The sequence below is a fragment of the Oncorhynchus gorbuscha genome, linkage group LG18 (genome assembly GCF_021184085.1).
Source record: "Oncorhynchus gorbuscha isolate QuinsamMale2020 ecotype Even-year linkage group LG18, OgorEven_v1.0, whole genome shotgun sequence".
NCBI classification, from domain to species: Eukaryota; Metazoa; Chordata; class Actinopteri; order Salmoniformes; family Salmonidae; genus Oncorhynchus; species Oncorhynchus gorbuscha.
Window position 1 is genome coordinate 28,468,756 of NC_060190.1, and position 27,317 is coordinate 28,496,072.

Here is a 27,317-nt window from a genome sequence, read left to right on the forward strand (position 1 = left end):
AACGCTGGTCCGACCAATCTGATTACACTCCAAGACTGCTTCCATCACGTGGACTGGGATATGTTTCGTATTGCGTCAGACAACAACATTGACGAATACGCTGATTCGGTGAGCGAGTTCATTAGAACGTGTGTTGAAGATGTCGTTCCCATAGCAACGATTAAAACATTCCCAAACCAGAAACCGTGGATTGATGGCAGCAGTCGTGTCAACCTGAAAGCGCGAACCACTGCTTTTAATCAGGGCAAGGTGACCGGAAACATGACCGAATACAAACAGTGTAACTATTCCCTCTGCAAGGCAATCAAACAAGCTAAGCGTCAGTATAGAGACAAAGTAGAATCTCAATTCAACGGCTCAGACACAAGAGGTATGTGGCAGGGTCTACAGTCAATCACGGATTACAAAAAGAAAACCAGCCCCGTCACGGACCATGATGTCTTTCTCCCAGGCAGACTAAATAACTTTTTTGCCCCTTTGAGGACAATACAGTGCCACTGACACGGCCCGCAACTATAACATGCGGACTCTCCTTCACTGCAGCCGATGTGAGGAAAACATTTAAACGTGTCAACCCTCGCAAGGCTGCAGGCCCAGACGGCATCCCCAGCCGCGCCCTCAGAGCATGCGCAGACCAGCTGGCTGGTGTGTTTACGGACATATTCAATCAATCCCTATCCCAGTCTGTTGTTCCCACATGCTTCAAGAGGGCTAACATTGTTCCTGTTCCCAAGAAAGCTAAGATAACTGAGCTAAACGACTATCGCCCCGTAGCACTCACTTCCGTCATCATGAAGTGCTTTGAGAGACTAGTCAAGGGCCATATCACCTCCACCCTACCTGACACCCTAGACCCACTCCAAGTTGCTTACCGCCCAAATAGGTCCACAGATGATGCAATCTCAACCACACTGCACACTTACCATCTACTGTATCTTGCCTATGCCGCTCTGTACCATCACTCATTCATATATCTTTATGTACCTATTCTTTATCCCCTTACACTTGTGTCTATAAGGTAGTAGTTTTGGAATTGTTAGCTAGATTACTTGTTGGTTATTACTGCATTGTCGGAACTAGAAGCACAAGCATTTCGCTACACTCGCAGTAACATCTGCTAACCATGTGTATGTGACAAATACAATTTGATTTTTTGATTTGATTTGACATGCTGTTGGAGAGCCAGTACTGTCAAAACTTTGCATCAAACTTTGTTCATTTGCACAAAAACACTCTTTGTAGATAAGCTGTAGACCACACTATCTACCAAGAGAGTTTTCATCTATATTTTTCATGGCCGTCTATTTACCACCACAAACCAACGCTGGCACTAAGACGAGCTGTAGAAGGCCATTAGCAAACAAGAAAATGCTCATCCAGAAGCAGCACTCCTAGTGGCTGGTGACTTTAATGCAGGCAAACTTAAATCCATTTTACCTCATTTCTACCAGCATGTCATATGTGCAACCAGAGGAAAGAAAACTTTCTCCACACACAGAGAAGCACAGAGAAGCAAACAAAGCTCTCACTCTCCGTAGCCGATGTGAGCAAAACCTTTAAACAGGTCAACATTCACAAGGCCGTTGGGCGAGAAGGATTACCAAGATGTGCACTCAGAGCATGCACGGACCAACTGGCAAGTGTCTTCACTGACTTTTTCAATCTCTCCGTGACCGAGTATGTACTACATACATGTTTCAAGCAGACCACCATTGTCCCTGTGTCCAAGAAAGCAAAGGTAACCTGCCTAAATGAATACCGACCCGTAGCACTCTACACTGCCCTTTCCCACCTGGACAAAAGGAATACCTATGTGAGAATGCTGTTCATTGACTACAGCTCAGCGTTCAACACCATAGTGCCCACAAAGCCCATCACTAAGCTAAGGACCGTGGGACTAAACACCTCCCTCTGCAAATGGATCCTGGACTGGCCGCCCCCAGGTGGTAAGGGTAGGCAAAAACACATCTGCCATGCAGATCCTCAACACGGGGGCCCCTCTTGGTTTTATTCAGCTCATGTGACAAATACAATTAGATTTGATTTGTAAATGTCCATACTCACCAAAAATTACATTTGGTAGATCCTGCCTATATACGTATAACTTTGAGCTGGATTGCCTGTATTTGCAATTCATTTATTTTCATTTGCGCTCGATAGCATATGTAGCTAGCAGCCTCCATGGAAATTCGCTATTATGTGTGCTAATTTTGCTAGCTTTTGCTAATAGAAGCCCTTTTTTGAGATTTTTTTTTGGCAGCTCCCTGTGAACTGAAATCCCAGGGTGAGAGAAGGATGATATGATGATGTGAAAATCGGGATACCGCCCAACCCTAGACCATGCAGTATGCACTTGTATTGCAAGTAAGTATTTTGCGCAAATGGGGGATTAAAACATTAGATTAGATAAAAACATTTTGCCAACACAGTAAATAGACTGGTCGTTTATGTAAAATATTTTACATTATGGGTAGGTTACAGTATTTCTGTGCATGCGATAGGAGCGTGACAACATTGCCTATTTAATCTCAGAGCCTATACCAAGGCAGGACATTGACACCCAATAATCTATTGATAAACTAAATATTGAACAACAATTTGTCTTTTGCATGCCATGACCTAATCCCAATAGTTCCCAAATATACAGCAAATAAAGGGCATTATTGACAGCATAAAAGGTGAATGGAGGTGTTTTCCCAGTGTTGTTTTAATGCACAGTTCACGCGTTTTACCACAGGTGTTGATTTATAACGGAAATATGCGTATGTATGGACTGTGCAGCAAGTTTATAATGTCAATGTGTTTGTACATGAGCAGACTTTTCTGAAATGGAGCGCGCAGCGCATATATTTCGGGTGAAATTTACGCAATGGTTATAAATGAGGTCCCTGGTCGCCAAGCGGCAGAAGTGTTGATGGAAAGACTGCAGAATTTGTGGCAAAAAGGGTCACATTGAGAACGCACACAATCAAACAAAAGTACTGAAAAAAAGAAAAGTGACTTCAGGAAGTACGAAAAGAAAGTGCATAAAATGGAGCACACAGAGGGTGAACAAAGTGATACCCTGTCTGAAGTAGAAGAATATTTGCATATTTCAGACAATGGACACGGAGCTCAACAAACAGAAGTTAAACCTACCACCCTACATCATGAGAGGCAACCATCCAGCTTTGTTAGGACAAACCTGGCTGGAACAGATCAAACGGGCATGAAACTCGTATAATTCAAACCTACAAGGGATATTGAAGCAACACGCTGTGTTCAATGGAAAACTTGGCAGTATAAAGGACATAAATGTTAAAACTGACCGTAAAACCAGACAGACAGCAAGCCAAAATGCTTCAAAGCCAGAGCCATTCGCCATAAAACCCAAAGTTTAAAGTGAGCTAGACAAACTAGTTAGGAGTGGAGCATTGGGTCCAGGAGGTGTTAGTGAATGGGCTACACCTGCCGTTCCACTCCTGAAAAAAGACGGAGCCCTCAGACTCTGTGACGACTTCAAAGTCACCGTTAACCCTGCTGGAATATATCCATTAGCCCTCGTTGATGACCTTATTTCCTGTTTAGCTGGAGGACACAAATTCAGTAAGATAGACTTATGTCAGGCCTATCTACAGATGCATGCTGACCATAGTGACTCACATCGGACTGTACAGGTTCCGGAGGCTTCCTTTTGGTATCACCTCAGCTCCGGCCTTGTTTCAGAGAGCTATGGACCAGATACGGAGAGAGGGCTCACCAGGGTCCAATGTTACCTCGATGATCTACTCATCACTGGCAAAGACGAGCAGGAGCACCTGAGAAACCTTGCCGCTACACTACAGAGACCGGCAGGGTACGGATTGAGGGTCCGGAAGGACAAATGTGAGTTTTTCCGGGCCTTCCGTTGAGTACCTGGGCAACGTCATCGACAGTTCGGGACTCCATAAGGCGCCATCATGGAAGCTCTTTACTGTGAATCAGCTGAGATCATTCTTAGGACTACTGACATATTACGCAAAGTTTGTGCCGAACTTAGCTAACATGCCAAAGCCACTGCATGTACAAACTGTGGAAGTGGACAGATACTTGTGAGGAGGCCTTCAAGTGAAAACAGCCTTAGCTCAGTCAGAGGCCCTAACCCACTTCAACCCCAACTTGCCATTACAGTTGGCATGTGATGCATCACCTTATGTGTTGGTGCTGTTGTCTCACACATCATGCCATCATGAGAGCCGGGAGCAATTAAGCACAGATAGAGTGCCATCGTGTTCGGAGTTAAAACATTCCAGCAGTTTCTGTTTGGATGGCGATTCACACTGCTGACAGACCATAGACCCCTTACTTCCATCTTTGGTCCCCGCACCAGCATTCTGTCGCTTGCAGCCAGCCGCATGACACGATGGGACTTACTGATATCTGCTCACCAGTACAACATCAAGTATAGAATGTCTAAGCATCACTGCAATGGAGACGGCCTCCCAAGGCTTCCCTTACCTGTCGCACACCACACAGAACACTCCCAGGCTGAAATCTTCTACTTCAAGGAAGTGATGAACACCCCGGTTACGTCAGCCCAAGTGAAGAAGTTCACCTGCACTGATCCAGTGACGTCTGTTGTCATGGACATTGTCAATCGTGGGAAAGGACGGGAGCTGTTGGACAGCCTTTTACCCGGTGAGAAAACACGAGCTGACAGTTCAGTCCGGATGCTCGTTATCAAGTTCAAGTTCAAGTTCAAACAGGTGCCATTAATACAGGTAATGAGTGGAGGACAGAGGAGCCTCGTAAAGAAGAAGTTACAGGTCTGTGAGAGCCAGAAATCTTGCTTGTTTGTAGGTGACCAAATACATTCATTCAAAATCCTACAATCCTTTTTTTTCTCATTTTGTCTGTCATAGTTGAAGTGTACCTATAATGAAAATGACAGGCCTCTCTCGTCTTATTAAGTGGGAGAACTTGCACAATTGGTGGCTGACTAAATACTTTTTTCCCCCACTGTATGTGAAGAAGTCCATTCAGGGCACTTTGGCATGGTGCCAATGAAGGAGATTGCATGCAGCTACTTTTGGTGGCCAGGCTTGAGCGCAGCTATCGAAGACAAGGCTAAGTCATGTTGTGCAATGTCAAATTATGAGGAACATGCCTAAGCTAGCGTCGCTACACCCATGGAGCTTCCCAGTGGAGCCTTGGCAGCGAGTCCACAGAGAGGACCATATGGAGGCCCACTGGAGGACCATATGTTATTTTTATTTGCTGTATTCTTTTTAGGGGGAAGATCAGCTTTTATATTGCAGATAGATTGCGGCTTCTATCGGTGTAATTGTATTCCTCATTTCCAATCTCCAAAATATATATTTTTTGTAAATATATACGGTATATATTATTTTGAAATCGTAGTCGACACAAACAGCAAATGGCCTGAGGTCACAGTGATGAAGAGCACTTCAGCTGAGAGAGCCATCAAAGAACTGCGGTCAATCTTCAGTCAGGAGTGTTCGCGATAATGGCCCCCAATTGTTGTCTGAAGAGTTCCTGTCATTCAAGGAAGCAAACGGAATCCAGCACATAAAGTCAGCACTATGACCGTATTACTGCCACACTGGCAGTCAAATTTTGTCACAGTAATCTCCTCTTATGCACTCTGGACATGTGTTGGTTATGACCCAACCCGCTAACGTCCGTCAGGTTGCTAATGGCCTGGTACTCAGCGCTCTATTGTTCCTCTAACCGCTCTGAAATCAATGCAAATGAAATGAAAATCACATCACGCACACTTATCATTAAAACGGTATCATGTTTTTAAAACTCCTCTCACCGTGATCGATCAATTTGAAGAAGGAAGTTCAACAACAGGTTGAAACTGAGTGGAAAACATGGTCATTGTGGATCTTGTTTCAAAGCCTAACACAGCAAAATGGACAGCCCTTTCTGAAGTGGTGATTCATTCAAAACATCCAAACATGCATACGTATAGGCCTATATATGAAGGCCAAGCCCGATCATTTTATTATGAATTTAAATAATGATTGTGCCCTTATACAATACATAGCCTAATTGCCTACCGCATATTATGCATAGCAGTAAAAATTAAGCATTTAACAGATTTAAGATGTTCTGTTACATAATTGGTCTAGCCTATACTTCAAAATGTAACAAATTCTAGTAATCACCTTAATTAAGTGTGGACTATACTATTATGCATACTGGATGGACTGGTTACCTTGTGCTACCCACCAAACCTTCTATCCAGGAGTCTGGGAGAGAACGTATAGACCTAGGCAATGCTATTGGTTCATTGATTGTGCAGGGCGGCTTGCAGTCAGCCTAGAATTATAGTGAATTTGCATTTGATTTTGAATAGCATAGTAATATGGTATTTTTTACATTTTCAGAATGAATAGGTCGATGCATTACCTTAGCTACAGAATATCTCACCACTGTGCGTTTTCATCTCCTCCTCTTTCTCCCTCATTCCTTTCTCGAGCGCATAAAGAGAGGGATTGTCAACACTTTAATGAAATATGTTTTGTTGTGAAAACATGTTACTATCGATGTTCTCGAACAGATATCACTTGAAACAGTCAGAGTGCCTACTCGGGGTGCTGTTGTACCCTAGTCTGGCCATACAATGTGACTTTAGACTCACCTGTACGTCGTCATTAGCCTGCAAGAGAAAGACTAACCTCCGACTATCCCGAGTTCAGGAGAGGTCATACTGAAAAGTTTCATTGTTACATTAGGAGAACTGTTCTGGTAAAAAAAGTAACTTAATATAAAGAAAATAACATGCAAAACAGTGAATATTTACTTTTTCCTTATGAGGCATGAAAAGTAAAGGGGGGAGGAATATGTTGTGTATTGATATTCTACTTTGTCCCTTCTACTTTTAGTACATTGGAATGTTTGGAATGTCTTGTCCTGTGAAATGCATTACACAACGCCCACGTTAATTTCTACTCCTGTCTCATGTCCGGTCCTTATACCAGTTGTATAAGTAATACAGTGTGTTATACAACTTCTTTGCGGTGAGCGAGTTTTAAATCGTAGGATAGGAAACACCAAGTTAAGCGGAGGGTACTAATATTATTGTAGTACTTTCTTCATGACGTTTTGATTTCTAAAAACCTATTAGCATAAAAACAGAGGACTCCAACAAAGGTTCACACAGAGAGTGTAAACAAAGGGAAACATTGTAACTTGCGGTTGTTAGGGATATGTTTAGAATTATGAAAATGACATGATGAAAATGTATTTATGAGATACGATTATCAATAGCTTTTTACAAATGGTTTGGTATGTTGGCTATTTAGTAGCCTAGTTAGTTGAATGAGAGAGAGCGAGACAACTGACAACTGTATCGAAGAGAGAAGCATCAGATAAACATTATTTTAAACCTTATCTTCAAGGCGTCAGACTACATTCTTCTCACCATACCCTATTCACATCCAAAGATTTTAAATCGGTTACACTACACTACTAGACCACCGGTTCTCAATCTGTTTGGGGCCGTGGACCCCTTTTTGATGGCTACAACCAATAAAATAGTAGTTTGAAGGATAATAAAAAATATAAAAAACTGTGGTGCACATTGTTATAAACTTATTCTCCCAGCTCTTTTTGTTCCTCTCCCAGCTCTTTTTGTCCCTATCTCCCAGCTCTTTTTGTTCCTCTCCCAGCTCTTTTTGTTCCTCTCCCAGCTCTTTTTGTTCCTCTCCCAGCTCTTTTTGTCCCTATCTCCCAGCTCTTTTTGTTCCTCTCCCAGCTCTTTTGTCCCTATCTCCCAGCTCTTTTTGTCCCTATCTCCCAGCTCTTTTTGTTCCTCTCCCAGATCTTTTTGTCCCTATCTCCCAGCTCTTTTTGTCCCTATCTCCCAGCTCTTTTTGTCCCTATCTCCCAGCTCTTTTTGTCCCTATCTCCCAGCTCTTTTTGGCCCCATCGACCAGCTCTATGTACTACCATGGTACATTTTTGGAAGAGAAAGAAGCCATGGCCATCCAATGAGAACGATGTTGATAGTTCATTTGATGGCATGTCAAAATGTTGCTTTGTGGGTATGAAGTGGACTGGGGTTCCCATCCTGGGTTGCCCGTACGTTCCTTTTACGAAAGATTGCAGTTACAGTGCAGTATAACTGCAGTACACTATACTGCATGTACTGTTGTGCAGTATGCTTAATTTGCAGTATATAACTGCAGTTAGAGGAAGTTTAACTACAGTACAATGCAGTAGAATCCACCAATAGAGTACCTTTCGGGTAATGAAACTTGGTCCAAAAAACCTATTAATTTCACCTAATTGTAACATTCTGTCATAAAGAACACATGTTCAACTTCATAAAAAAACATGTTTTCCTAACTCAAGGGGTTAAAAAAAAAAGATTATAGTAAGTGCCAATTAAGTGGGTTAAAATGTTCCTAGAAGTCTGAAAAACATGACGAGGGATGCAGATATTTGGCACATTAGCAAAGTCAGATTGAAAAAAAATGTTCCATATGGTCTATATTAAAAGGGCCCTTCACTTAACATAACAGGCTTAAATATCTGTGAAAAAAATGTCTACTTAAAATATCAAAGGGAAGCAGAACGTACGCTATTCATGGAATGACCCAGTTATACTTCAACTGCAAGCACACTGAAGTTATTAGGAAAGCAAAGCTTCCAAAATAACACAGTACACTCCAGTTACTGCACTTTTGTGGGCGGGGTCCCTATTACATATGCAGCTTGTTAATCAAACTGATACCCAGAGATCTACCAATAAAACCCTGTAAAAGTTAACAAAGTTTATTACACTTTTTATATACAAACAACCCTGCAAGGCACACCTTTTTGTTTAAATAATAATATACAAGAAATGTTTCTTATTGAAAGCAAACAAGTTTTAGTTTGAAATATATATTAATATAGGTTTGTTTAGCATTGTAGAGCGAAGGCCACGGGTAGTGAATAGTCTGTTGACACAAAAGAAATGGGGGCAATCGAACACATACATGGACATGTAAACTATAGACCCCATTTCTGTTCATTTTAAGTTGGTTTGAATTCTGTAACTGCACACACCTAACAAAAGGACTAACACTGTATAAAAACTGCATCATGAGTCCCCAACAAGCCTATATCTTTCAAATGCATCAGCGATTTTGGCTGTAGTTGTTAAGAAGAGGACATAATGTGTATTCAACTAGCTTTGTAAGGACTTAAAAAGGCTTAAATATAACACAACTCAGTACCTGTAGCATATACTCTGATAACTCTTTTAATAGGAAACACTTTCAATGTATTCATTGATAATGTTATACCCAGAGCCAAATACATACATATACGTATACTATACAGTTACATACACCTATATGGCTGGTTATACCTATGGGAGAACCATTCCATCGATCTTTCCTCAAACTGAAACGGATCTAGTTTTGAGGGACAACTTCCTAAATCAAAAGGGGTCGTAGTGTGCACTCCAACAGAAATGATAACGTGTCAAATTCTGTATATACTGTATCTATAAATGCACAGTAATCTTATGCATAAAGTCATTTCAGTTAGTTGGAGGGTGGAGCTTTTGTTAAGTGAAATTACAGTGGCAACAATCCGTTTTGGTGCCTGTATCTACATGTCTGGATTTAGGTGTTAAACAATATGTCAGAAAGCACATTTTAAGTTATCTTCATGTTGATATTGGTTACGGGAAACATTTATGAACCTACTAAAGACATGCAGAGTCAAAAGGCTTTTCGCTGCACTCAAAATGTATCTGAATCAGTACTTGGAAAACTGCTCTAAAAGCAGACATAAAATAATGTTTCTCAAAAAATGTTATGGCAAAACAGTAAACCCTCTGAATAGCTCAACACGATCAGTCAGCAGTGCATGTAACAGTTTTAAATTGTGTAACTTTTTTATGAAGCCGTTGTAAAATCAGTGGTGCCTGTCATAACCACTTGTGAGAGGTTATATCAATTGACTTATCATTTATGACAATGGACATGCTATGACCCATGAAACAATCAAATACAATTCAAACATTTAGCCCCTTGAGCTTGGCAACAGTGCTATGTCGGCTGTCATAAGTGTAAGTTTGGCTCTCGTAAGTTAATATCCTCTTAGGACAGATGTTGCCCTTACGACTGATGAGGACCTTTGAAAGCATCATTATTGCAGGTACAGTATATCTTCAATCCACTCGCTTTCCACTTTAATTCTGACCAACGGTGGCCCTTGGTAAGAGTTTGGTGAGGTTTGAAACAGAGCCGTGACATCATATCCTCTGCAGTGACGTCACATCCTCCTAACGTTAGTCGTGGCTGCGTGTAAATACGCATGGGTGGTTCGGTGGTTTTTCAGGGTGGGTAGGGAGGTTAAAATGTTATCATGCTAACAAGCCTAGCCGCTTGACCTTAGCGGAGAGGAAGGAGTGGATGATGAACACCATGGTCTTGGGACAGGAGTGGAGGTCCAGTTGCTGCAGGAGAGGGAAGGGAGGGTAAGAGAGAGAAAGAAGGGGGAGAGAGAAGTTGCAAAGTTTACTCTATATTGAAATGTTTTTGGGGGTTTGAAAATGGGGTTTCATCATGGCCCGATTCAGACTTAGGAAATCGATTTCCTTTTTACACGTTTCAATAGTTGGTATTCAGACTTACTTTATGCAGGTGCATAACAGGCTTTGCAGGTGCAGCAACTTGCGCACACTGAATAAATTGAATTCAACCCCTGAAAACCCTCCCACTTGCTGATCAACAGATTTTCTCATGAAGTTTTCATTCAATAGGGTTTTCAGTACATGTATCTAAAGTCATCCCTTTAAATACGGTGTAACTTTACTTAGAATTTTCTCGAAAGACTCAGAATATATAGAGGGGATCAGAATAGGGATCAATGAAAGAAAACCATCCAAATACACATATATTCTAGGGATGCACGATATATCGGTGAACTAGTTGAACGATGTCTAGTGTAACGCTGTGTCATGCAGGTGAAAGAGGACCCAAAAGCGACTTAACAGAAACAGAGTTTATTTAAGTCCAAACAGGGAATAACAAAAATCCTCTAGTCTGTAGAGGGGAATAACTGGAGAAGCGGCCACAGACTGCAGGTCGCTTCGGGTAGGCGCAGGCCGTAGTTGACAGAGACACCTGCTCACACGCAGCATCTGATGAAGGCAAAAAACACGACAGGACAGGGCGATACACAATCACAGCAAAAACACGACAGGACAGGGCGAAACGCAATCACAGCATGGTGAATACTAAACAAGGAACCGACGGGACAGGAACGGAACACAAAGGAATAAATAGGGACTCTAATCAGGGGAAAGGATCGGGAACAGGTGTGGGAAGACTAAATGATGATTAGGGGAATAGGAACAGCTGGGAGCAGGAACGGAACGATAGAGAGAAGAGAGAGCGAGAGAGTGAGAGAGGGAGGGGAGAGAGAGGGATAGAAGGAGGGAAAGAACCAAATAAGACCAGCAGAGGGAAACGAATAGAATGGGGAGCACAGGGACAAGACATGATAATAAATGACAAACATGACAGTACCCCCCACTCACCGAGCGCCTCCTGGCGCACTCGAGGAGGAATCCTGGCGGCAACGGAGGAAATCATCGATGAGTGAACGGTCCAGCACGTCCCGAGACGGAACCCAACTCCTCTCCTCAGGACCGTAACCCTCCCAATCCACTAAGTATTGGTGACCCCGTCCCCGAGAACGCATGTCCATGATCTTATGTACCTTGTAAATAGGTGCGCTCTCGACAAGGACGGGAGGGGGAGGGAAGACGAACGGGGGTGCGAAGAAAGGGCTTAACACAGGAGACATGGAAGACAGGATGGACGCGACGAAGATGTCGCGGAAGAAGCAGTCGCACAGCGACAGGATTGACGACCTGGGAGACACGGAACGGACCAATGAACCGCGGAGTCAACTTACGAGAAGCTGTCGTAAGAGGAAGGTTGCGAGTGGAAAGCCACACTCTCTGGCCGCAACAATACCTTGGACTCTTAATCCTGCGTTTATTGGCGGCTCTCACCGTCTGTGCCCTGTAACGGCAAAGTGCAGACCTCACCCTCCTCCAGGTGCGCTCACAACGTTGGACAAACGCTTGAGCGGAGGGAACGCTGGACTCGGCAAGCTGGGATGAGAACAGAGGAGGCTGGTAACCCAGACTACTCTGAAACGGAGATAACCCGGTAGCAGACGAAGGAAGCGAATTGTGAGCGTATTCTGCCCAGGGGAGCTGTTCTGCCCAAGACGCAGGGTTTCTGAAAGAAAGGCTGCGTAGTATGCGACCAATCGTCTGATTGGCCCTCTCTGCTTGACCGTTAGACTGGGGATGAAACCCGGAAGAGAGACTGACGGACGCACCAATCAAACGACAGAACTCCCTCCAAAACTGTGACGTGAATTGCGGGCCTCTGTCTGAAACGGCGTCTAACGGGAGGCCATGAATTCTGAATACATTCTCAATAATGATTTGTGCCGTCTCCTTAGCGGAAGGAAGTTTAGCGAGGGGAATGAAATGTGCCGCCTTAGAGAACCTATCGACAACCGTCAGAATCACAGTCTTCCCCGCAGACAAAGGCAGACCGGTAATGAAGTCTAAGGCAATGTGAGACCATGGTCGAGAAGGAATGGGGAGCAGTCTGAGACGACCGGCAGGAGGAGAGTTACCCGACTTAGTCTGCGCGCAGTCCGAACAAGCAGCCACGAAACGGCGCGTGTCACGCTCCTGAGTCGGCCACCAAAAGCGCTGGCGAATAGACGCAAGAGTGCCTCGAACACCGGGATGACCAGCTAACTTGGCAGAGTGAGCCCACTGAAGAACAGCCAGACGAGTGGAAACAGGAACGAAAAGGAGGTTACTAGGACAAGCGCACGGCGACGCAGTGTGCGTGAGTGCTTGCTTAACCTGTCTTTCAATTCCCAGACTGTTAACCCGACAACACGCCCATAAGGAAGAATCCCCTCGGGATCAGTAGAAGCCACAGAAGAACTAAACAGACGGGATAAGGCATCAGGCTTGGTGTTCTTGCTACCCGGACGGTAAGAAATCACAAACTCGAAACGAGCGAAAAACAACGCCCAACGAGCTTGACGGGCATTAAGTCGTTTGGCAGAACGGATGTACTCAAGGTTCTTATGGTCTGTCCAAACGACAAAAGGAACGGTCGCCCCTCCAACCACTGTCGCCATTCGCCTAGGGCTAAGCGGATGGCGAGCAGTTCACGGTTACCCACATCATAGTTGCGCTCAGATGGCGACAGGCGATGAGAAAAATAAGCGCAAGGATGAACCTTATCGTCAGACTGGAAGCGCTGGGATAGAATGGCTCCCACGCCTACCTCTGAAGCGTCAACCTCGACAATGAATTGTCTAGTGACGTCAGGAGTAACGAGGATAGGAGCGGACGTAAACGTTCTTTTAGAAGATCAAAAGCTCCTGGGCGGAACCGGACCACTTAAAACACGTCTTGACAGAAGTAAGAGCTGTGAGAGGGGCAGCAACTTGACCGAAATTACGAATGAAACGCCGATAGAAATTAGCGAAACCTAAAAAGCGCTGCAACTCGACACGTGACCTTGGAACGGGCCAATCACTGACAGCTTGGACCTTAGCGGAATCCATCTGAATGCCTTCAGCGGAAATAACGGAACCGAGAAAAGTAACGGAGGAGACATGAAAAGAGCACTTCTCAGCCTTTACGTAGAGACAATTCTCTAAAAGGCGCTGTAGAACACGTCGAACGTGCTGAACATGAATCTCGAGTGACGGAGAAAAAATCAGGATATCGTCAAGATAGACAAAAACAAAAATGTTCAGCATGTCTCTCAGAACATCATTAACTAATGCCTGAAAAACAGCTGGCGCATTGGCGAGACCGAACGGCAGAACCCGGTACTCAAAATGCCCTAACGGAGTGTTAAACGCCGTTTTCCACTCGTCCCCCTCTCTGATGCGCACGAGATGGTAAGCGTTACGAAGGTCCAACTTAGTAAAGTACCTGGCTCCCTGCAGAATCTCGAAGGCTGATGACATAAGGGGAAGCGGATAACGATTCTTAACCGTTATGTCATTCAGCCCTCGATAATCCACGCAGGGGCGCAGAGTACCGTCCTTCTTCTTAACAAAAAGAACCCCGCCCCGGCCGGAGAAGAAGAAGGCACTATGGTACCGGCGTCAAGAGACACAGACAAATAATCCTCGAGAGCCTTACGTTCGGGAGCCGACAGAGAGTATAGTCTACCTCGAGGAGGAGTGGTCCCCGGAAGGAGATCAATACTACAATCATACGACCGGTGAGGAGGAAGGGAGTTGGCTCGGGACCGACTGAAGACCGTGCGCAGATCATGATATTCCTCCGGCACTCCTGTCAAATCGCCAGGTTCCTCCTGAGAAGTAGGGACAGAAGAAACGGGAGGGATGGCAGACATTAAACACTTCACATGACAAGAAACGTTCCAGGATAGGATAGAATTACTAGACCAATTAATAGAAGGATTATGACATACTAGCCAGGGATGACCCAAAACAACAGGTGTAAACGGTGAACGGAAAATCAAAAAAGAAATAGTCTCACTGTGGTTACCAGATACTGTGAGGGTTAAAGGTAGTGTCTCAAATCTGATACTGGGAAGATGACTACCATCTAAGGCGAACATGGGCGTAGGCTTCTCTAACTCTCTGAAAGGAATGTCATGTTTCCGAACCCATGCTTCGTCCATGAAACAACCCTCAGCCCCAGAGTCTATCAAGGCACTACATGTAGCACCCGAACCGGTCCAGCGTAGGTGGACCGACAAAGTAGTACAGGACTTTGATGGAGAGACTTGAGTAGTTGCGCTCACCTGTAGCCCTCCGCTTACAGATGAGCTCTGGCTTTTACTGGACATGAATTAACAAAATGTCCAGCAACTCCGCAATAGAGGCACAGGCGGTTGGTGATCCTCCGTTCCCTCTCCTTATTCGAGATGCGAATCCCTCCCAGCTGCATGGGCTCAGTCTCAAAGCCAGAGGAGGGAGATGGTTGCGATGCGGAGCAGGGAAACACCGTTGATGCGAGCTCTCTTCCACGAGCCCGGTGAGTAAGGAGTGAAATGACGTAAGCAACCCGAGCTCTCTCTCTAGAGTATGTGTTGGGTTGGAGAGAGAACACAATCTCACACTGCGTGAGAAAGGAGCGGCACTCAGTGGGCTGCCCGGAGTAGCAAGGTGGGTTATTAACCCTAGGTTCTGGAGGCTCGGCAGGCCAGGAAGTAACAGGTGGCACGAGACGTAGACTCTGGAACTGTCCAGAGAGGTCGGAAACCTGAGCGGCCAGGTTCTCCACGGCATGGCGAGCAGCAGACAATTCCTGCTCGTGTCTGCCGAGCATGGCTCCTTGGATCTCGACGGCAGTGTAACGAGCGTCTGAAGTCGCTGGGTCCATTCCTTGGTCGGTTCCTTCTGTCATGCAGGTGAAAGAGGACCCAAAAGCGACTTAACAGAAACAGAGTTTATTTAAGTCCAAACAGGGAATAACAAAAATCCTCTAGTCTGTAGAGGGGAATAACTGGAGAAGCGGCCACAGACTGCAGGTCGCTTCGGGTAGGCGCAGGCCGTAGTTGACAGAGACACCTGCTCACACGCAGCATCTGATGAAGGCAAAAAACACGACAGGACAGGGCGATACACAATCACAGCAAAAACACGACAGGACAGGGCGAAACGCAATCACAGCATGGTGAATACTAAACAAGGAACCGACGGGACAGGAACGGAACACAAAGGAATAAATAGGGACTCTAATCAGGGGAAAGGATCGGGAACAGGTGTGGGAAGACTAAATGATGATTAGGGGAATAGGAACAGCTGGGAGCAGGAACGGAACGATAGAGAGAAGAGAGAGCGAGAGAGTGAGAGAGGGAGGGGGAGAGAGAGGGATAGAAGGAGGGAAAGAACCAAATAAGACCAGCAGAGGGAAACGAATAGAATGGGGAGCACAGGGACAAGACATGATAATAAATGACAAACATGACACGCTGATGTTAAAAGCCGATGTCAAAGATACCGTGCATACCTATATAACATGACGTAATAACGCCACGTAAAATGTTGCACTACACGTGCAACACAGCATTCCTAACCTAGCCCACACAATGTCTGCTGTGTGGATCGAGCAGTCAACATGTCAGCGAGATAACTCAAAGGTGAAATCCATTAAAGCCAAGAAAATGGAATTCATTGCCCTTGACAATCAATCGTTCTTTGTAGTAGGTGATGTTGGCTTTCGCCGACACTACCAAGTGCGCTATTTTTCAGATGTTGCCCTACCGGAGTTACACAGTAATAGTCTGCAAACTAGCAAACACCGGCCACAAACGATGTGCTTACAATACCGCATTGGTAATAAAGCATAATTTGTCTGACCGCAACTTCTGGGGTAGCTAGCTTTAGCTTGGTACCTAGCTAGCACCAATACAACCAACCTGAAAACAATGACAAGTAGAAACTGCAGTCATTTTCATTATTCATAGCAATGATGTATGAATCCTTGTGAGTTATTATTAGCTTGGTTGCCAAAAGCTAACGTTATAAGCAGCCAGCTAGCTTCATCTGGCTAGTGAGGCTCGACCAGAGCGGGTTATGTGTTGTGAAGCTAGCCACAATAAGGATTAGGCACAATAGTGGAATTTGCGGTCTGCCTTCAAAATAAAAGTATGTCATTGGCAGTGATGCAAATGAATTCAAATAGTAGAATACTTTTATTTTGAAGGCTAATCGCAAAGTCCACTATTGTGGCTAATCCTTATTGCTAGCTTCACATAGATGGGTCCGACCACCATAAATCAAATAAGAACTGTCTCATAAATTAGGGTTATTTTAGATGACACCTAGCTATATAGTTAGCTAGCTAGCTAACTATAGCTACTGAAACAGTTTATGTTGTGTTATTTGACACGTCAAATAGTGTTATTTGACATGTATCTTTTTGTTTGCAAAGACCCAAAAGGTGTTCCATAGAAAACCTGGTAGAGAATGAATCGACTGAACAACAAAACAGCAAGTAAGTGAAAGAAATAGGTTTGATTATGTTTTACTAGAAATGGGGAAATACGTAAATGCCACAAAATAACATTTTGGTCAGTATGGTGTGTCACCTTTATTTTTTTATTATACATTTTTTTCACCTCTATTTAACCAGGTAGGCCAGTTGAGAACAAGTTCTCATTTACAACTGTGATCTGGCCAAGATAAAGCAAAGCAGTGCGACAAAAACAACAACACATAAACAAACGTCCAGTCAACAACACAAAATAAAATAAAAATCTATGTCCAGTGTGTGCAAATGTAGAAGAGTAGGGAGGTAGGCAATAAATAGGACAGAGGTGAAAAATAATTACAATTTAGCATTAGACTGGAGTGATAGATGTGCAGGTGATGATGTGCAAGTACAGATACTGGGGTGCAAAAAAGCAAGAGGGGATTAGATAGTTGGGTGTGTTATTTACAGATTGGCTGTGTACAGGTACAGCAGTAAGCTGCTCTGACAACTGATGTTTAAAGTTAGAGAGGGAGATATAAGACTCCAGCTTCAGAGATTTTTGCAATTCATTTCAGTCAATGGCAGCAGAGAACTGGAAGGAAAGGCGGCCAAAGTAAGTGTTGGCTTTGGGGATGACCAGTGCAATATACCTGCTGGAGCGCATGCGGTGGGTGTTGCTATGGTGACCAGTGAGCTGAGATAAGGTAGTGCTTTATCTAGCAAAGACTTATAGATGACCTGGAGCCAGTAGGTTTGGTGACGGATATGTAGTGAGGGCCAGCCAACAAGAGCATACAGGCCGCAGTGGTGGATAGTATATAGGGCTTTGGTGACAAAACAGATGGCACTGTGATAGACTACATCCAGTTTGCTGAGTAGAGTGTTGGGGGCTATTTTGTAAATGACATCGCCGAAGTTGAGGATCGGTAGGATGGTTAGTTTTACGAGGGTATGTTTGGCTGCATGGGTGAAGGAGGCTTTGTTGTGAAATAGGAAGCCAATTCTAGATTTAATTTTGGATTGGAGATGCTCAATGTGAGTCTGGAAGGAGAGTTTACATTCTAACCAGAAAATTAGGTATTTGTAGTTGTCCACATTTTCTAGGTCAGAACCGTCCAGAGTGGTGATGTTAGGCGGGCAGGAGGGTGCGGACAGCAATCGGTTGATGAGCACGCACTTAGTTTTACTAGCGATTAAAAGCAGTTGGAGGCCACGGAAGGAGTGTTGTATGGTGTCGAAGCTCGTTTGGATGTTTGTTAACAGTGTCCAAAGAAGGGCCAGTTCTATACAGAATGGTGTCGTCTGCGTAGAGGTGGATCAGAGAATCACCAGCAGCAAGAGTGATCATTGATATATACAGAGAAAAGAGTCGTGCTGAGAATTGAACCCTGTGGTACCCCCATACAGACTGCCAGAAGTCCAGACAACAGGCCCTCCGATTTGACACACTGAACTCTGAGAAGTAGTTGGTGAACCAGGTGAGGCAGTCATTTGAGAAGCCAAGGCTATTGAGTCTGCCAATAAGAATGTGGTGATTGACAGAGTCGAAAGCCTTGGCTAGGTCGATGAAGATATCTGCACAGTACTGTCTTCTATCGATGGCGGTTATGATATTGTTTAGGACCTTGAGCTTGGCAGAGGTGCACCCATTACCAACACGGAAACCAGATTGCATAGCGGAGAAGGTACGGTGGGATTCGATATGGTCGGTGATCTGTTTATTAACTTGGCTTTCGAAGATTTTAGAAAGGCAGGGTAGGATAGATATGGGTCTGTAACAGTTTGGGTCTAGAGTGTCTCCTCCTTTGAAAAGGGGGATGACCGCAGCAGCTTTCCAATCTTTGGGGATCTCAGATGATATGAAAGAGAGGTTGAACAGTGTAGTAAATAGGGGTTAAACAATTTCGGCAGATAATTTTAGAAAGAGAGGGTCTAGCCCAGGTGATTTGTATGGATCCAGATTTAGCAGAACATCAGCTGTCTGGATTTGGGTGAAGGAGAAGCGGCGGAGGGGGTTTGGGCAATTTGGTGCAGGGGGTGCTGAGATGTTGGCCAGGGTGTGGGTAGCCAGGTGGGAAGCATGGCCAGCTGTGGAAAAATGCTTATTGAAATCGATTATCATAGATTTATCAGTGGTGACAGTGTTTCCTATCCTCACTGCAGTGGACAGCTGGGAGGAGGTGTTCTTATTCTCCATGGACTTTATAGTGTTCCAGAACGTATGGAATTAATGCTACAGGAAGCAAATTTCTGTTTGAAAAAGCTAGCCTTAGCTTTCCTAACTGAGTATGTATATTGAGTATATTGGTTTCTGACTTTCCTGAAAAGTTGCATATCGCATGGGCTATTCGATGCTAATTCAGAACGCCACAGGATGTTTTGTGCTAGTCAAGGGCAGTTAAGTCTGGGGTGAACCAAGGGCTATATCTGTTCTTAGTTCTACATTTTTTTGAATGGGGAAAGCTTATTTAAGATGGAGAGAATAGCACTTTTGAAGAGTAACCAGACATCCTCTACTGACGGGATGAGGTCAATATCTTTCCAGGATACCCGTGCCAGGTCGATTAGAAATGCCTGCTCGCTGAAGTGTTTTAGTGAGCATTTGACAGTGATGAGGGGTGGTCGTTTGACCGCGGAAGCATTATGCATGCAGGCAATGAGGCAGTGATCGCTGAGATCCTGGTTGAAGACAGCAGAGTTGTATTTAGAGGGCAAGTTGGTCAGGATGATATCTAAGAGGGTGCCCATAGTTACAGATTTAGGATTGTACCTGGTACGTTCCATGTTAATTTGTGTGAGATTGAGGGCATCTAGCTTAGATTGTAGGACGGCCAGGGTGTTAAGCATGTCCCAGTTTAGATCACCTGTTAGGGATTTCCTCCTCTTCTTCCGAAGAGGAGAGGCGAAAAGGATCGGAGGACCAATATGCGGCGTGGTAAGTGTCCATGGTTCTTTTAATACGAAATAGTACACATGAACAACTGAATACAAAAAATAAATAAACGTGGAAAACTTAAACAGCCTTATCTGGTGCAAACAAACACTGAGACAGGAACAATCACCCATGAAACACTCAAAGAATATGGCTGCCTAAATATGGTTCCCAATCAGAGACAACGATAAACACCTGCCTCTGATTGAGAAACACTCCAGGCAGCCATAGACTATTCTAGACAACCCCACTAACCACAATCCCATGACCTACAAAAAACCCCAAGACAAAACACACCACATAAATAACCCATGTCACACCCTGGCCTGACCAAAATAATAAAGAAAACACAAAATACTAAGACCAGGGCGTGACATCACCAAACTCTATGAACTCTGAAGATAGATGGGGGGGGCGATCAATTCACATATGGTGTCCAGGGCACAGCTGGGGGCTGAAGGGGGTCTATAACAAGCGGCAACGGTGAGACTTGTTTCAGGAAAGGTCGATTTTTTTAAAGAAGAAGCTGAAATTGTTTGGGCACAGACCTGGATAGTATGACGGAACTGCTGCAGGCTAACTCCACCCCCTTTGGCAGTTCTATCTTGGCGGAAAATGTTATAGTTAGGAATGGAGATTTTTGGTGGCCTTCCTAAGCCAGGATTCAAACACGGCTTGGACATCCGGGTTTGCAGAGTGTGCTAAAGCAGTGAATAAAACAAACTTAGGGAGGAGGCTTCTAATGTTAACATGCATGAAACCAATGCTTTTACGATTACAGAAGTCAACAAATGAGAGTGCCTGGGGAATGGGAGTGATGCTGGGGGCTGCAGGGCCTGGGTTAACCTCTACATCACCAGAGGAACGACTGGATTTAACTAGGCAAGTCAGTTAAAAACAAGTTCTTATTTACAATGACGGCCTGGACGACACTGGGCCAAATGTGCGCCGCCCTATGGGACTCCAATCACAGCCGGATGTGATACAGCCTGGATTCGAATCAGGGACTGTAGTGATGCCTCTTTCACTGAAATGCAGTGCTTTAGACCACTGCATCCATGTGTGTGTGTTAACAATTTAACTGTACTAGAATGCTTAAAAGGCCGCAATTTTTTTAAATATCGGTTATTGGTTAGGAAAATATTGGATATCGGTATCGGGCAAAAATGTCATATCGGTGCATCACTAGTATATTCGTCTCCTTTTCAGTACCAATCGGTTCATTTATATATACTCTGATCCTGTATATTATTTAGGGTTAGGAAAATATTCATGAATTTTAAAAACGATTTGGAGAGCCTTTATGCATGAAATATATTGGTGAATAAAAAAATACAGTGGTTCGATTTGTCCTGAAAGTTGCCATATAAAAACAGTTTAATCCATGATATATTGGAAGGTGACAAATGTGGGAGATAGAGAGAGGGAGATAGAGAGGTGGGATGGGGGACTGAGAGAAGGTAGGAGGTATAGGATGGCAGTAAACTGAGCCGGGCACACTCTTTGTTATTCTAAGGAGACTCTTTGTGATGTACTGATATCCCTGACATGATATTGTAGCGAAATAACACAGCTGATGGCTTTAATTAAAGAGAGAGCAGGAACCCATACTTCATCAAATAAAGTGGAAATACAGACATTGTCATCCTACAAGAAACATGGTATAGAGGAGAGGGAGCCACTGGTTGTCCTCTAGGTTACAGAGAGCTGGTAGTCCCATCCCCCACACAACCTGTTGTGAAACAGGGAAAAGACTCTGGGGGTATGCTAATTTGGTATAGATCAGACCTAACCCACTCTATTAAATTAGTCAAAACAGGAACATTTTACATCTGCCTAGAAATTCATAAGTAAAATGTCCTCATGTGTGCTACCTATACGCCAATAGAACCCCCATACTTATACTTTAACGATGACAGCTTCTCCATCCTAGAGGGGGAGATCAACCATTTCCAGGCCCAGGGACATGTACTAGTCCGTGGCGACCTAAATGCCAGAACTGGACAAGAACCTGATACTCTTAGCACACAGGGGGACAAACACCTACCTGGAGGTGACAGCATTCCCTACCAAATATGCCCTTCTAGACCTAACTATGACAAAACAACCAACAAAAACGGGTCATAACTCCTGCAGCTCTGCCGCACACTGGGTCTGTACATCGTCAATGGTAGGCTTCGAGGGGACTCATATGGTAGTCACGCCTACAGCTCATCCCTTGGCAGTAGTCCTGCAGACTACTTTATCACTGATCATCAACCCAGAATCTCTCAGAGCTTTCGCAGTCAGCCCACTGACACCCCTATCAGATCACAGCCAAATCACATTCCACTTGAACAGAGCAATACTCAATCAAGAGGCATCAAAGCCAAAGGAACGGCACAATATTAACAAATGCTATAAACAAATACAGTCGATGTCAGAAGTTTACATACACTTAGGTTGGAGTCATTAAAACTTGTTTTTTCAACCACTCCGCAAATTTCTTGTTAACAAACTACAGTTTTGGCAAGTCGGCATCTACTTTGTGCATGACACAAATAATTTTTTCCAACAATTTTTTATTGACAGGTTATTTCACTTATAATTCACTGTATCACAATTCCAGTAGGTCAGAAGTTTACATACACTAAGTTCACCTTGCCTTTAAACAGCTTGAAGAATTCCAGAAAATTATGTCATGGCTTTAGAAGCTTCTGATTGACATCATTTGAGTCAATAGGAGGTGTACCTGTGGTTGTATTTCAAGGCCTACCTTCAAACTCAGTGCCTCTTTGCTTGACATCATGGGAAAATCGAAAGAAATCATGCACGACCTCAGAAAACAACTGTAAAACGAGTCCTATATCGACATAACATGAAAGGCCGCTCAGCAAGGAAGAAGACACTGCTCAACAGCCACCATAAAAAAGCCAGACTACGGTTTGCAACTGCACATGGGGACAAAGATCTTAATTTTTGAAGAAATTTCCTCCGGTCTGATGAAACAAAATAGAACTGTTTGGCCATAATGACCATCATTATGTTTGGAGGATAAAGGGGGAGGCTTGCCAGCCGAAGAACAACATCCCAACGTGAAGCATCTGTGACCAGTTTATTTTTTGTAACTATAACTGGCGCCGACAGAGATGGTCGCCTCGCTTCGAGTTCTTAGGAACCTATGCAGTATTTAGTTGTTTTATGTATTATTTCTTACATTGTTGTCCCAGGAAATCTTAAGTCTTATTACATACAGCTGGGAAGAAATATTGGATATAAGGGCAACGTCAACTTACCAACATTATGACCGGAATACAACTTTCCCGAAGCGGATCTTCTGTTCAGACCACCACCCAGGACAATGGATCTAATCCCAGTAGCCGACCCAAAACAACAGCGCCACAGAAGGGGCAGACAGAGTGGCCTCCTGGTCAGGCTCCGTAGATGTGCACATTGCTCACCGCTCCTGAGTATACTACTCGCCAATGTCCAGTCTCTTGACAACAAGGTAGACGAAATTCGAGCAAGGGTTGCCTTCCAGAGAGGCATCAGAGATTGTAACATTCTCTGTTTCACAGAAACATGGCTCTCTGTTGTTGGAATCGGTTCAGCCACCGGGCTTCTCCATGCATCGCGCCAACGGAGATAAACACCTCTCTGGGAAGAGGAAGGGCGGGGGTGTATGCTTTATGATTAACGACTCATGATGTAATCATAACAACATACAGGAACTCAAGTCCTTCTGGTACGGCAACTGCTCCGCCCTCAACCGTAAGGCTCTCCAGAGGGTAGTGAGGACTGCACAACGCATCACCGGGGGCAAACTACCTGCCCTCCAGGACACCTACACCACCCGTTGTTACAGGAAGGCCATAAAGATCATCAAGGACATCAACCACCCGAACCACTGCCTGTTCACCCCGCTATCATCCAGAAGGCGAGGTCAGTACAGGTGCATCAAAGCTGGGACCGAGAGACTGAAAAACAGCTTCTATCTCAAGGCCATCAGACTGTTAAACAGCCACCACTAACATTGAGTGGCTGCTGCCAACACACTGTCATTGGCACTGACCCAACTCCAGCCATTTTAATAATGGGAATTGATGGGAAATGATGTAAATATATCACTAGCCACTTTAAACAATGCTACCTTATATAATGTTACTTACCCTACATTATTCATCTCATATGCATACGTATATACTGTACTCTACATCATCGACTGCATCCTTATGTAACACATGTATCACTAGCCACTTTAACTATGCCACTTTGTTTACTTTGTCTACACACTCATCTCATATGTATATACTGTACTCGATACCATCTACTGTATGCTGCTCTGTACCATCACTCATTCATATATCCTTATGTACATGTTCCTTATCCCCTTACACTGTGTATAAGACAGTAGTTTTGGAATTGTTAGTTAGATTACTTGTTGGTTATCACTGCATTGTCGGAACTAGAAGCACAAGCATTTCGCTACACTCGCATTTAACATCTGCTAACCATGTGTATGTGACAAATAAAATTTGATTTGATTTGATTTGATTCTGCTCACCCGATCTAGAATTCCTTACAATCAAAGGCCGGCCATTTTACCTACCAAGAGAATTCTCTGCAGTTATAGTCACAGCTGTGTACATTCCCCCTTAAGCGAACACCAAGACGGCGCTCAAGGAACTTCACTGGACTCTATGTAAACTGGAAACTATATATTTGGAGGCTGCATTTATTGTAGCTGGCGATTTTAACAAAGCAAATTTGAGAACAATGCTACCTAAATTCTATCAGCATATTGATTGCACGACATGCAGGGCTAATACTCTCTACCACTGCTACTCTAACTTCAGTGATGCATACAAAGCCATCCCCCAACCTCCCTTCTGCAAATCCGACCACAACGCCATCTTGCTTGTACCAGCTTATAGGCAGAAACTCAAACAGGATGTATCAGAGTCGCAATTCAACAGCTCAGACAGGGGACGTATGTGGCAGGGTCTACAGGAAATCACGGACTACAAAAACAGCCGCGTCATGCTTCCAGACAAACTAATCACATTCTTTGCCCGCTTTGAGGATAATACAGTGCCACCATCGCGGCTCGCTAACAAATACTGCCCCCCCTTCTCCTTCTCCATGACTGTGAGTAAAACATTTAAACGTGTTTACCCTCGCAAGGATGCTGGCCCAGACAGCATCCCTAGCCATGTCCTCAGAGCATGCTCAACCCAGTCTGTTGTCCCCACATGGTTCAAGATGTCTACCATTGTTCCTGTACCCAAGAAGGCAAAGATAACTGAACTAAATGACTACCGCCCCGTAGCACTCACTTCTGTCATCATGAAGTGCTTTGAGAGGCTAGTCAAGGATCATATCACCGCCACCTTACTGGCCACCCACTTCAGTTTACATACCGCCCCAACAGGTCCACAGATTACTCAATAGCCATCACACTGCACACTGCTCTATCCCATCTGGTCAAAAATAATACCTATGTAAGAATGATGTTCATTGACTACAGCTGGAGGCCCTGGGTCTCAAACCCACCCTGTGCAACTGGGTCCTAGACTTTCTGACTGGTTGCCCCCAGGTGGTGAAGGTAGGAAACATCATCTCCACTTTGCTGACCCTCAACACTGGGGCTCCACAAGGGTGTGTGCTCAGCCTTCTCCTGTACTCCCTGTTAACCCATGACTGCATAGCCATGCACACCTCCAACTCAATCATCAAGTTTGCAGACGACACAACAGTAGCGGGCTTGATCACCAACAACGACAAGAGCCTACAGGGAGGAGGTGAGGGCACTCATAGTGTGGTGTCAGGAAAACAAGCTCTCACTCAACGTCAACAATACAAAGGACATGCTTGTGGACTTCAAGAAACAGCAGAGGTGGCACCACCCTATCCACATCGAAGGGACAGCAGTGGAGAAGGTGGAAAGTTTTAAGTTCCTGAGTGTACACACCACAGACAAACTGAAATGGTCCACCCACACAGACAGTGTGGTGAAGAAGGCGCAACAGCGAGGCTGAAGAAATTTGGCTTGTCACCCAAAACCCTGACAAAATTTTACAGATGCACAATCGAGAGCATCATGTCGGACTGCATCACAGCCTGGCACGGCAACTGCACCGCCCTCAACCGCAAGGCTCTCCAGAGGCTAGTGCGGCCTGCACAACATATCCCTGGGGGAAAACTCCCTGTCCTCCATGAAAACTACAGCACCCAATGTCACAGGAAGACCAAAAAGAGTATCAAGGACAACAACCAACCGAGCCACTGCCTGTTCACGCCGATATCATCCAGAATGTTACCTCAGTACAGGTGCATCAAAGCTGGGACTGAGAGATTGAAAAACAGCTTCTATCTCAAGGCCATCAGACTGCTAGACAGCAATTATTAACTCAGAGAGGCTGCTGCCTACATTGACACCCAATCACTGGACATTTTAACAAGTGGATCACTAGTCACTTTATACAATACCACTTTAATAATATTTACATATCTTACAATACTCATATCACATTTTTATACTGTATTTTATACCATCTATTGCACCTTGCCTATGCCATCGCTCATCCATATACTTATATGTACATATTCTCATTCACTCCTTTAGCTTTGTGTGTATTAGGTGGTTGTTGGGATATTGTTAGATTACTTGTTAGATATTACTGCACTGTCGGAACTAGAAGCACAAGCATTTCCCTACACTTGTATTAACATATGCTAACCATGTTTATGTGACCCAATTAATTTGATTTGATCTTGAGCCCCACCCTCTTCAACATATACGGTGCATTCAGAAAGTATTCAGACCCCTTCGCTTTTTTAACATTTTGTTACATTATAGCCTTATTCTAAAATTGATTCAATTATTTTTTCCCTCAATCTACACACAATACCCAATAAGGACGAAGCAGAAACAGGTTTATAGAATTTTAGCAAATGTATTAAAAATAAAAACAGATACGTTATTTACATTTGTAGTCAGACCCTTTGCTATGAGACTCGAAATGGAGCTCAGGTGCATCCTGTTTCCATTGATCATCCTTGAGATGTTTCTACAAGTTGTTTCCAGATGTTTCCACCTCACAAGACATGAGGTAAATTCAATTGATTGGGCATGATTTGGAAAGGCACCCACCTGTCTATATAAGGTCCCACGGTTGACAGTGCATATCAGAGCAAAAAAAACAAGACATGAGGTCGAAGGAATTGTCTGTAGAGCTCCGAGACAGGATTGTGAGTGGCAGAGATCTGGGGAAAGGTCCCAAAAACTTTCTGCATCATTGAAGGTCCCCAAGAACACAGTGGCCTCCATCATTCTTAACCTTTTTACACATACCAACAAATGGGTGTGATCATTCTAAAGTGGTCCCTGCAGCGTAGGCTGTG

The 27,317-nt window shown here is 44.2% G+C and overlaps 1 protein-coding gene across 1 annotated transcript in view; it reads right to left on the reverse strand.

The window, feature by feature from the left end:
- Positions 1–8,750: 8,750 nt before the first annotated feature.
- LOC124003610 (alpha-1-syntrophin-like) overlaps positions 8,751–27,317 on the reverse strand; it is a 73,403-nt gene continuing 54,836 nt past the window's right edge. Inside the window, exon 8 of the mRNA XM_046312013.1 lies at positions 8,751–10,444. Coding sequence (XP_046167969.1) covers positions 10,352–10,444 — 93 coding nt within the window. The 3' untranslated portion in view covers positions 8,751–10,351. The remainder of the gene's footprint in view (positions 10,445–27,317) is intronic.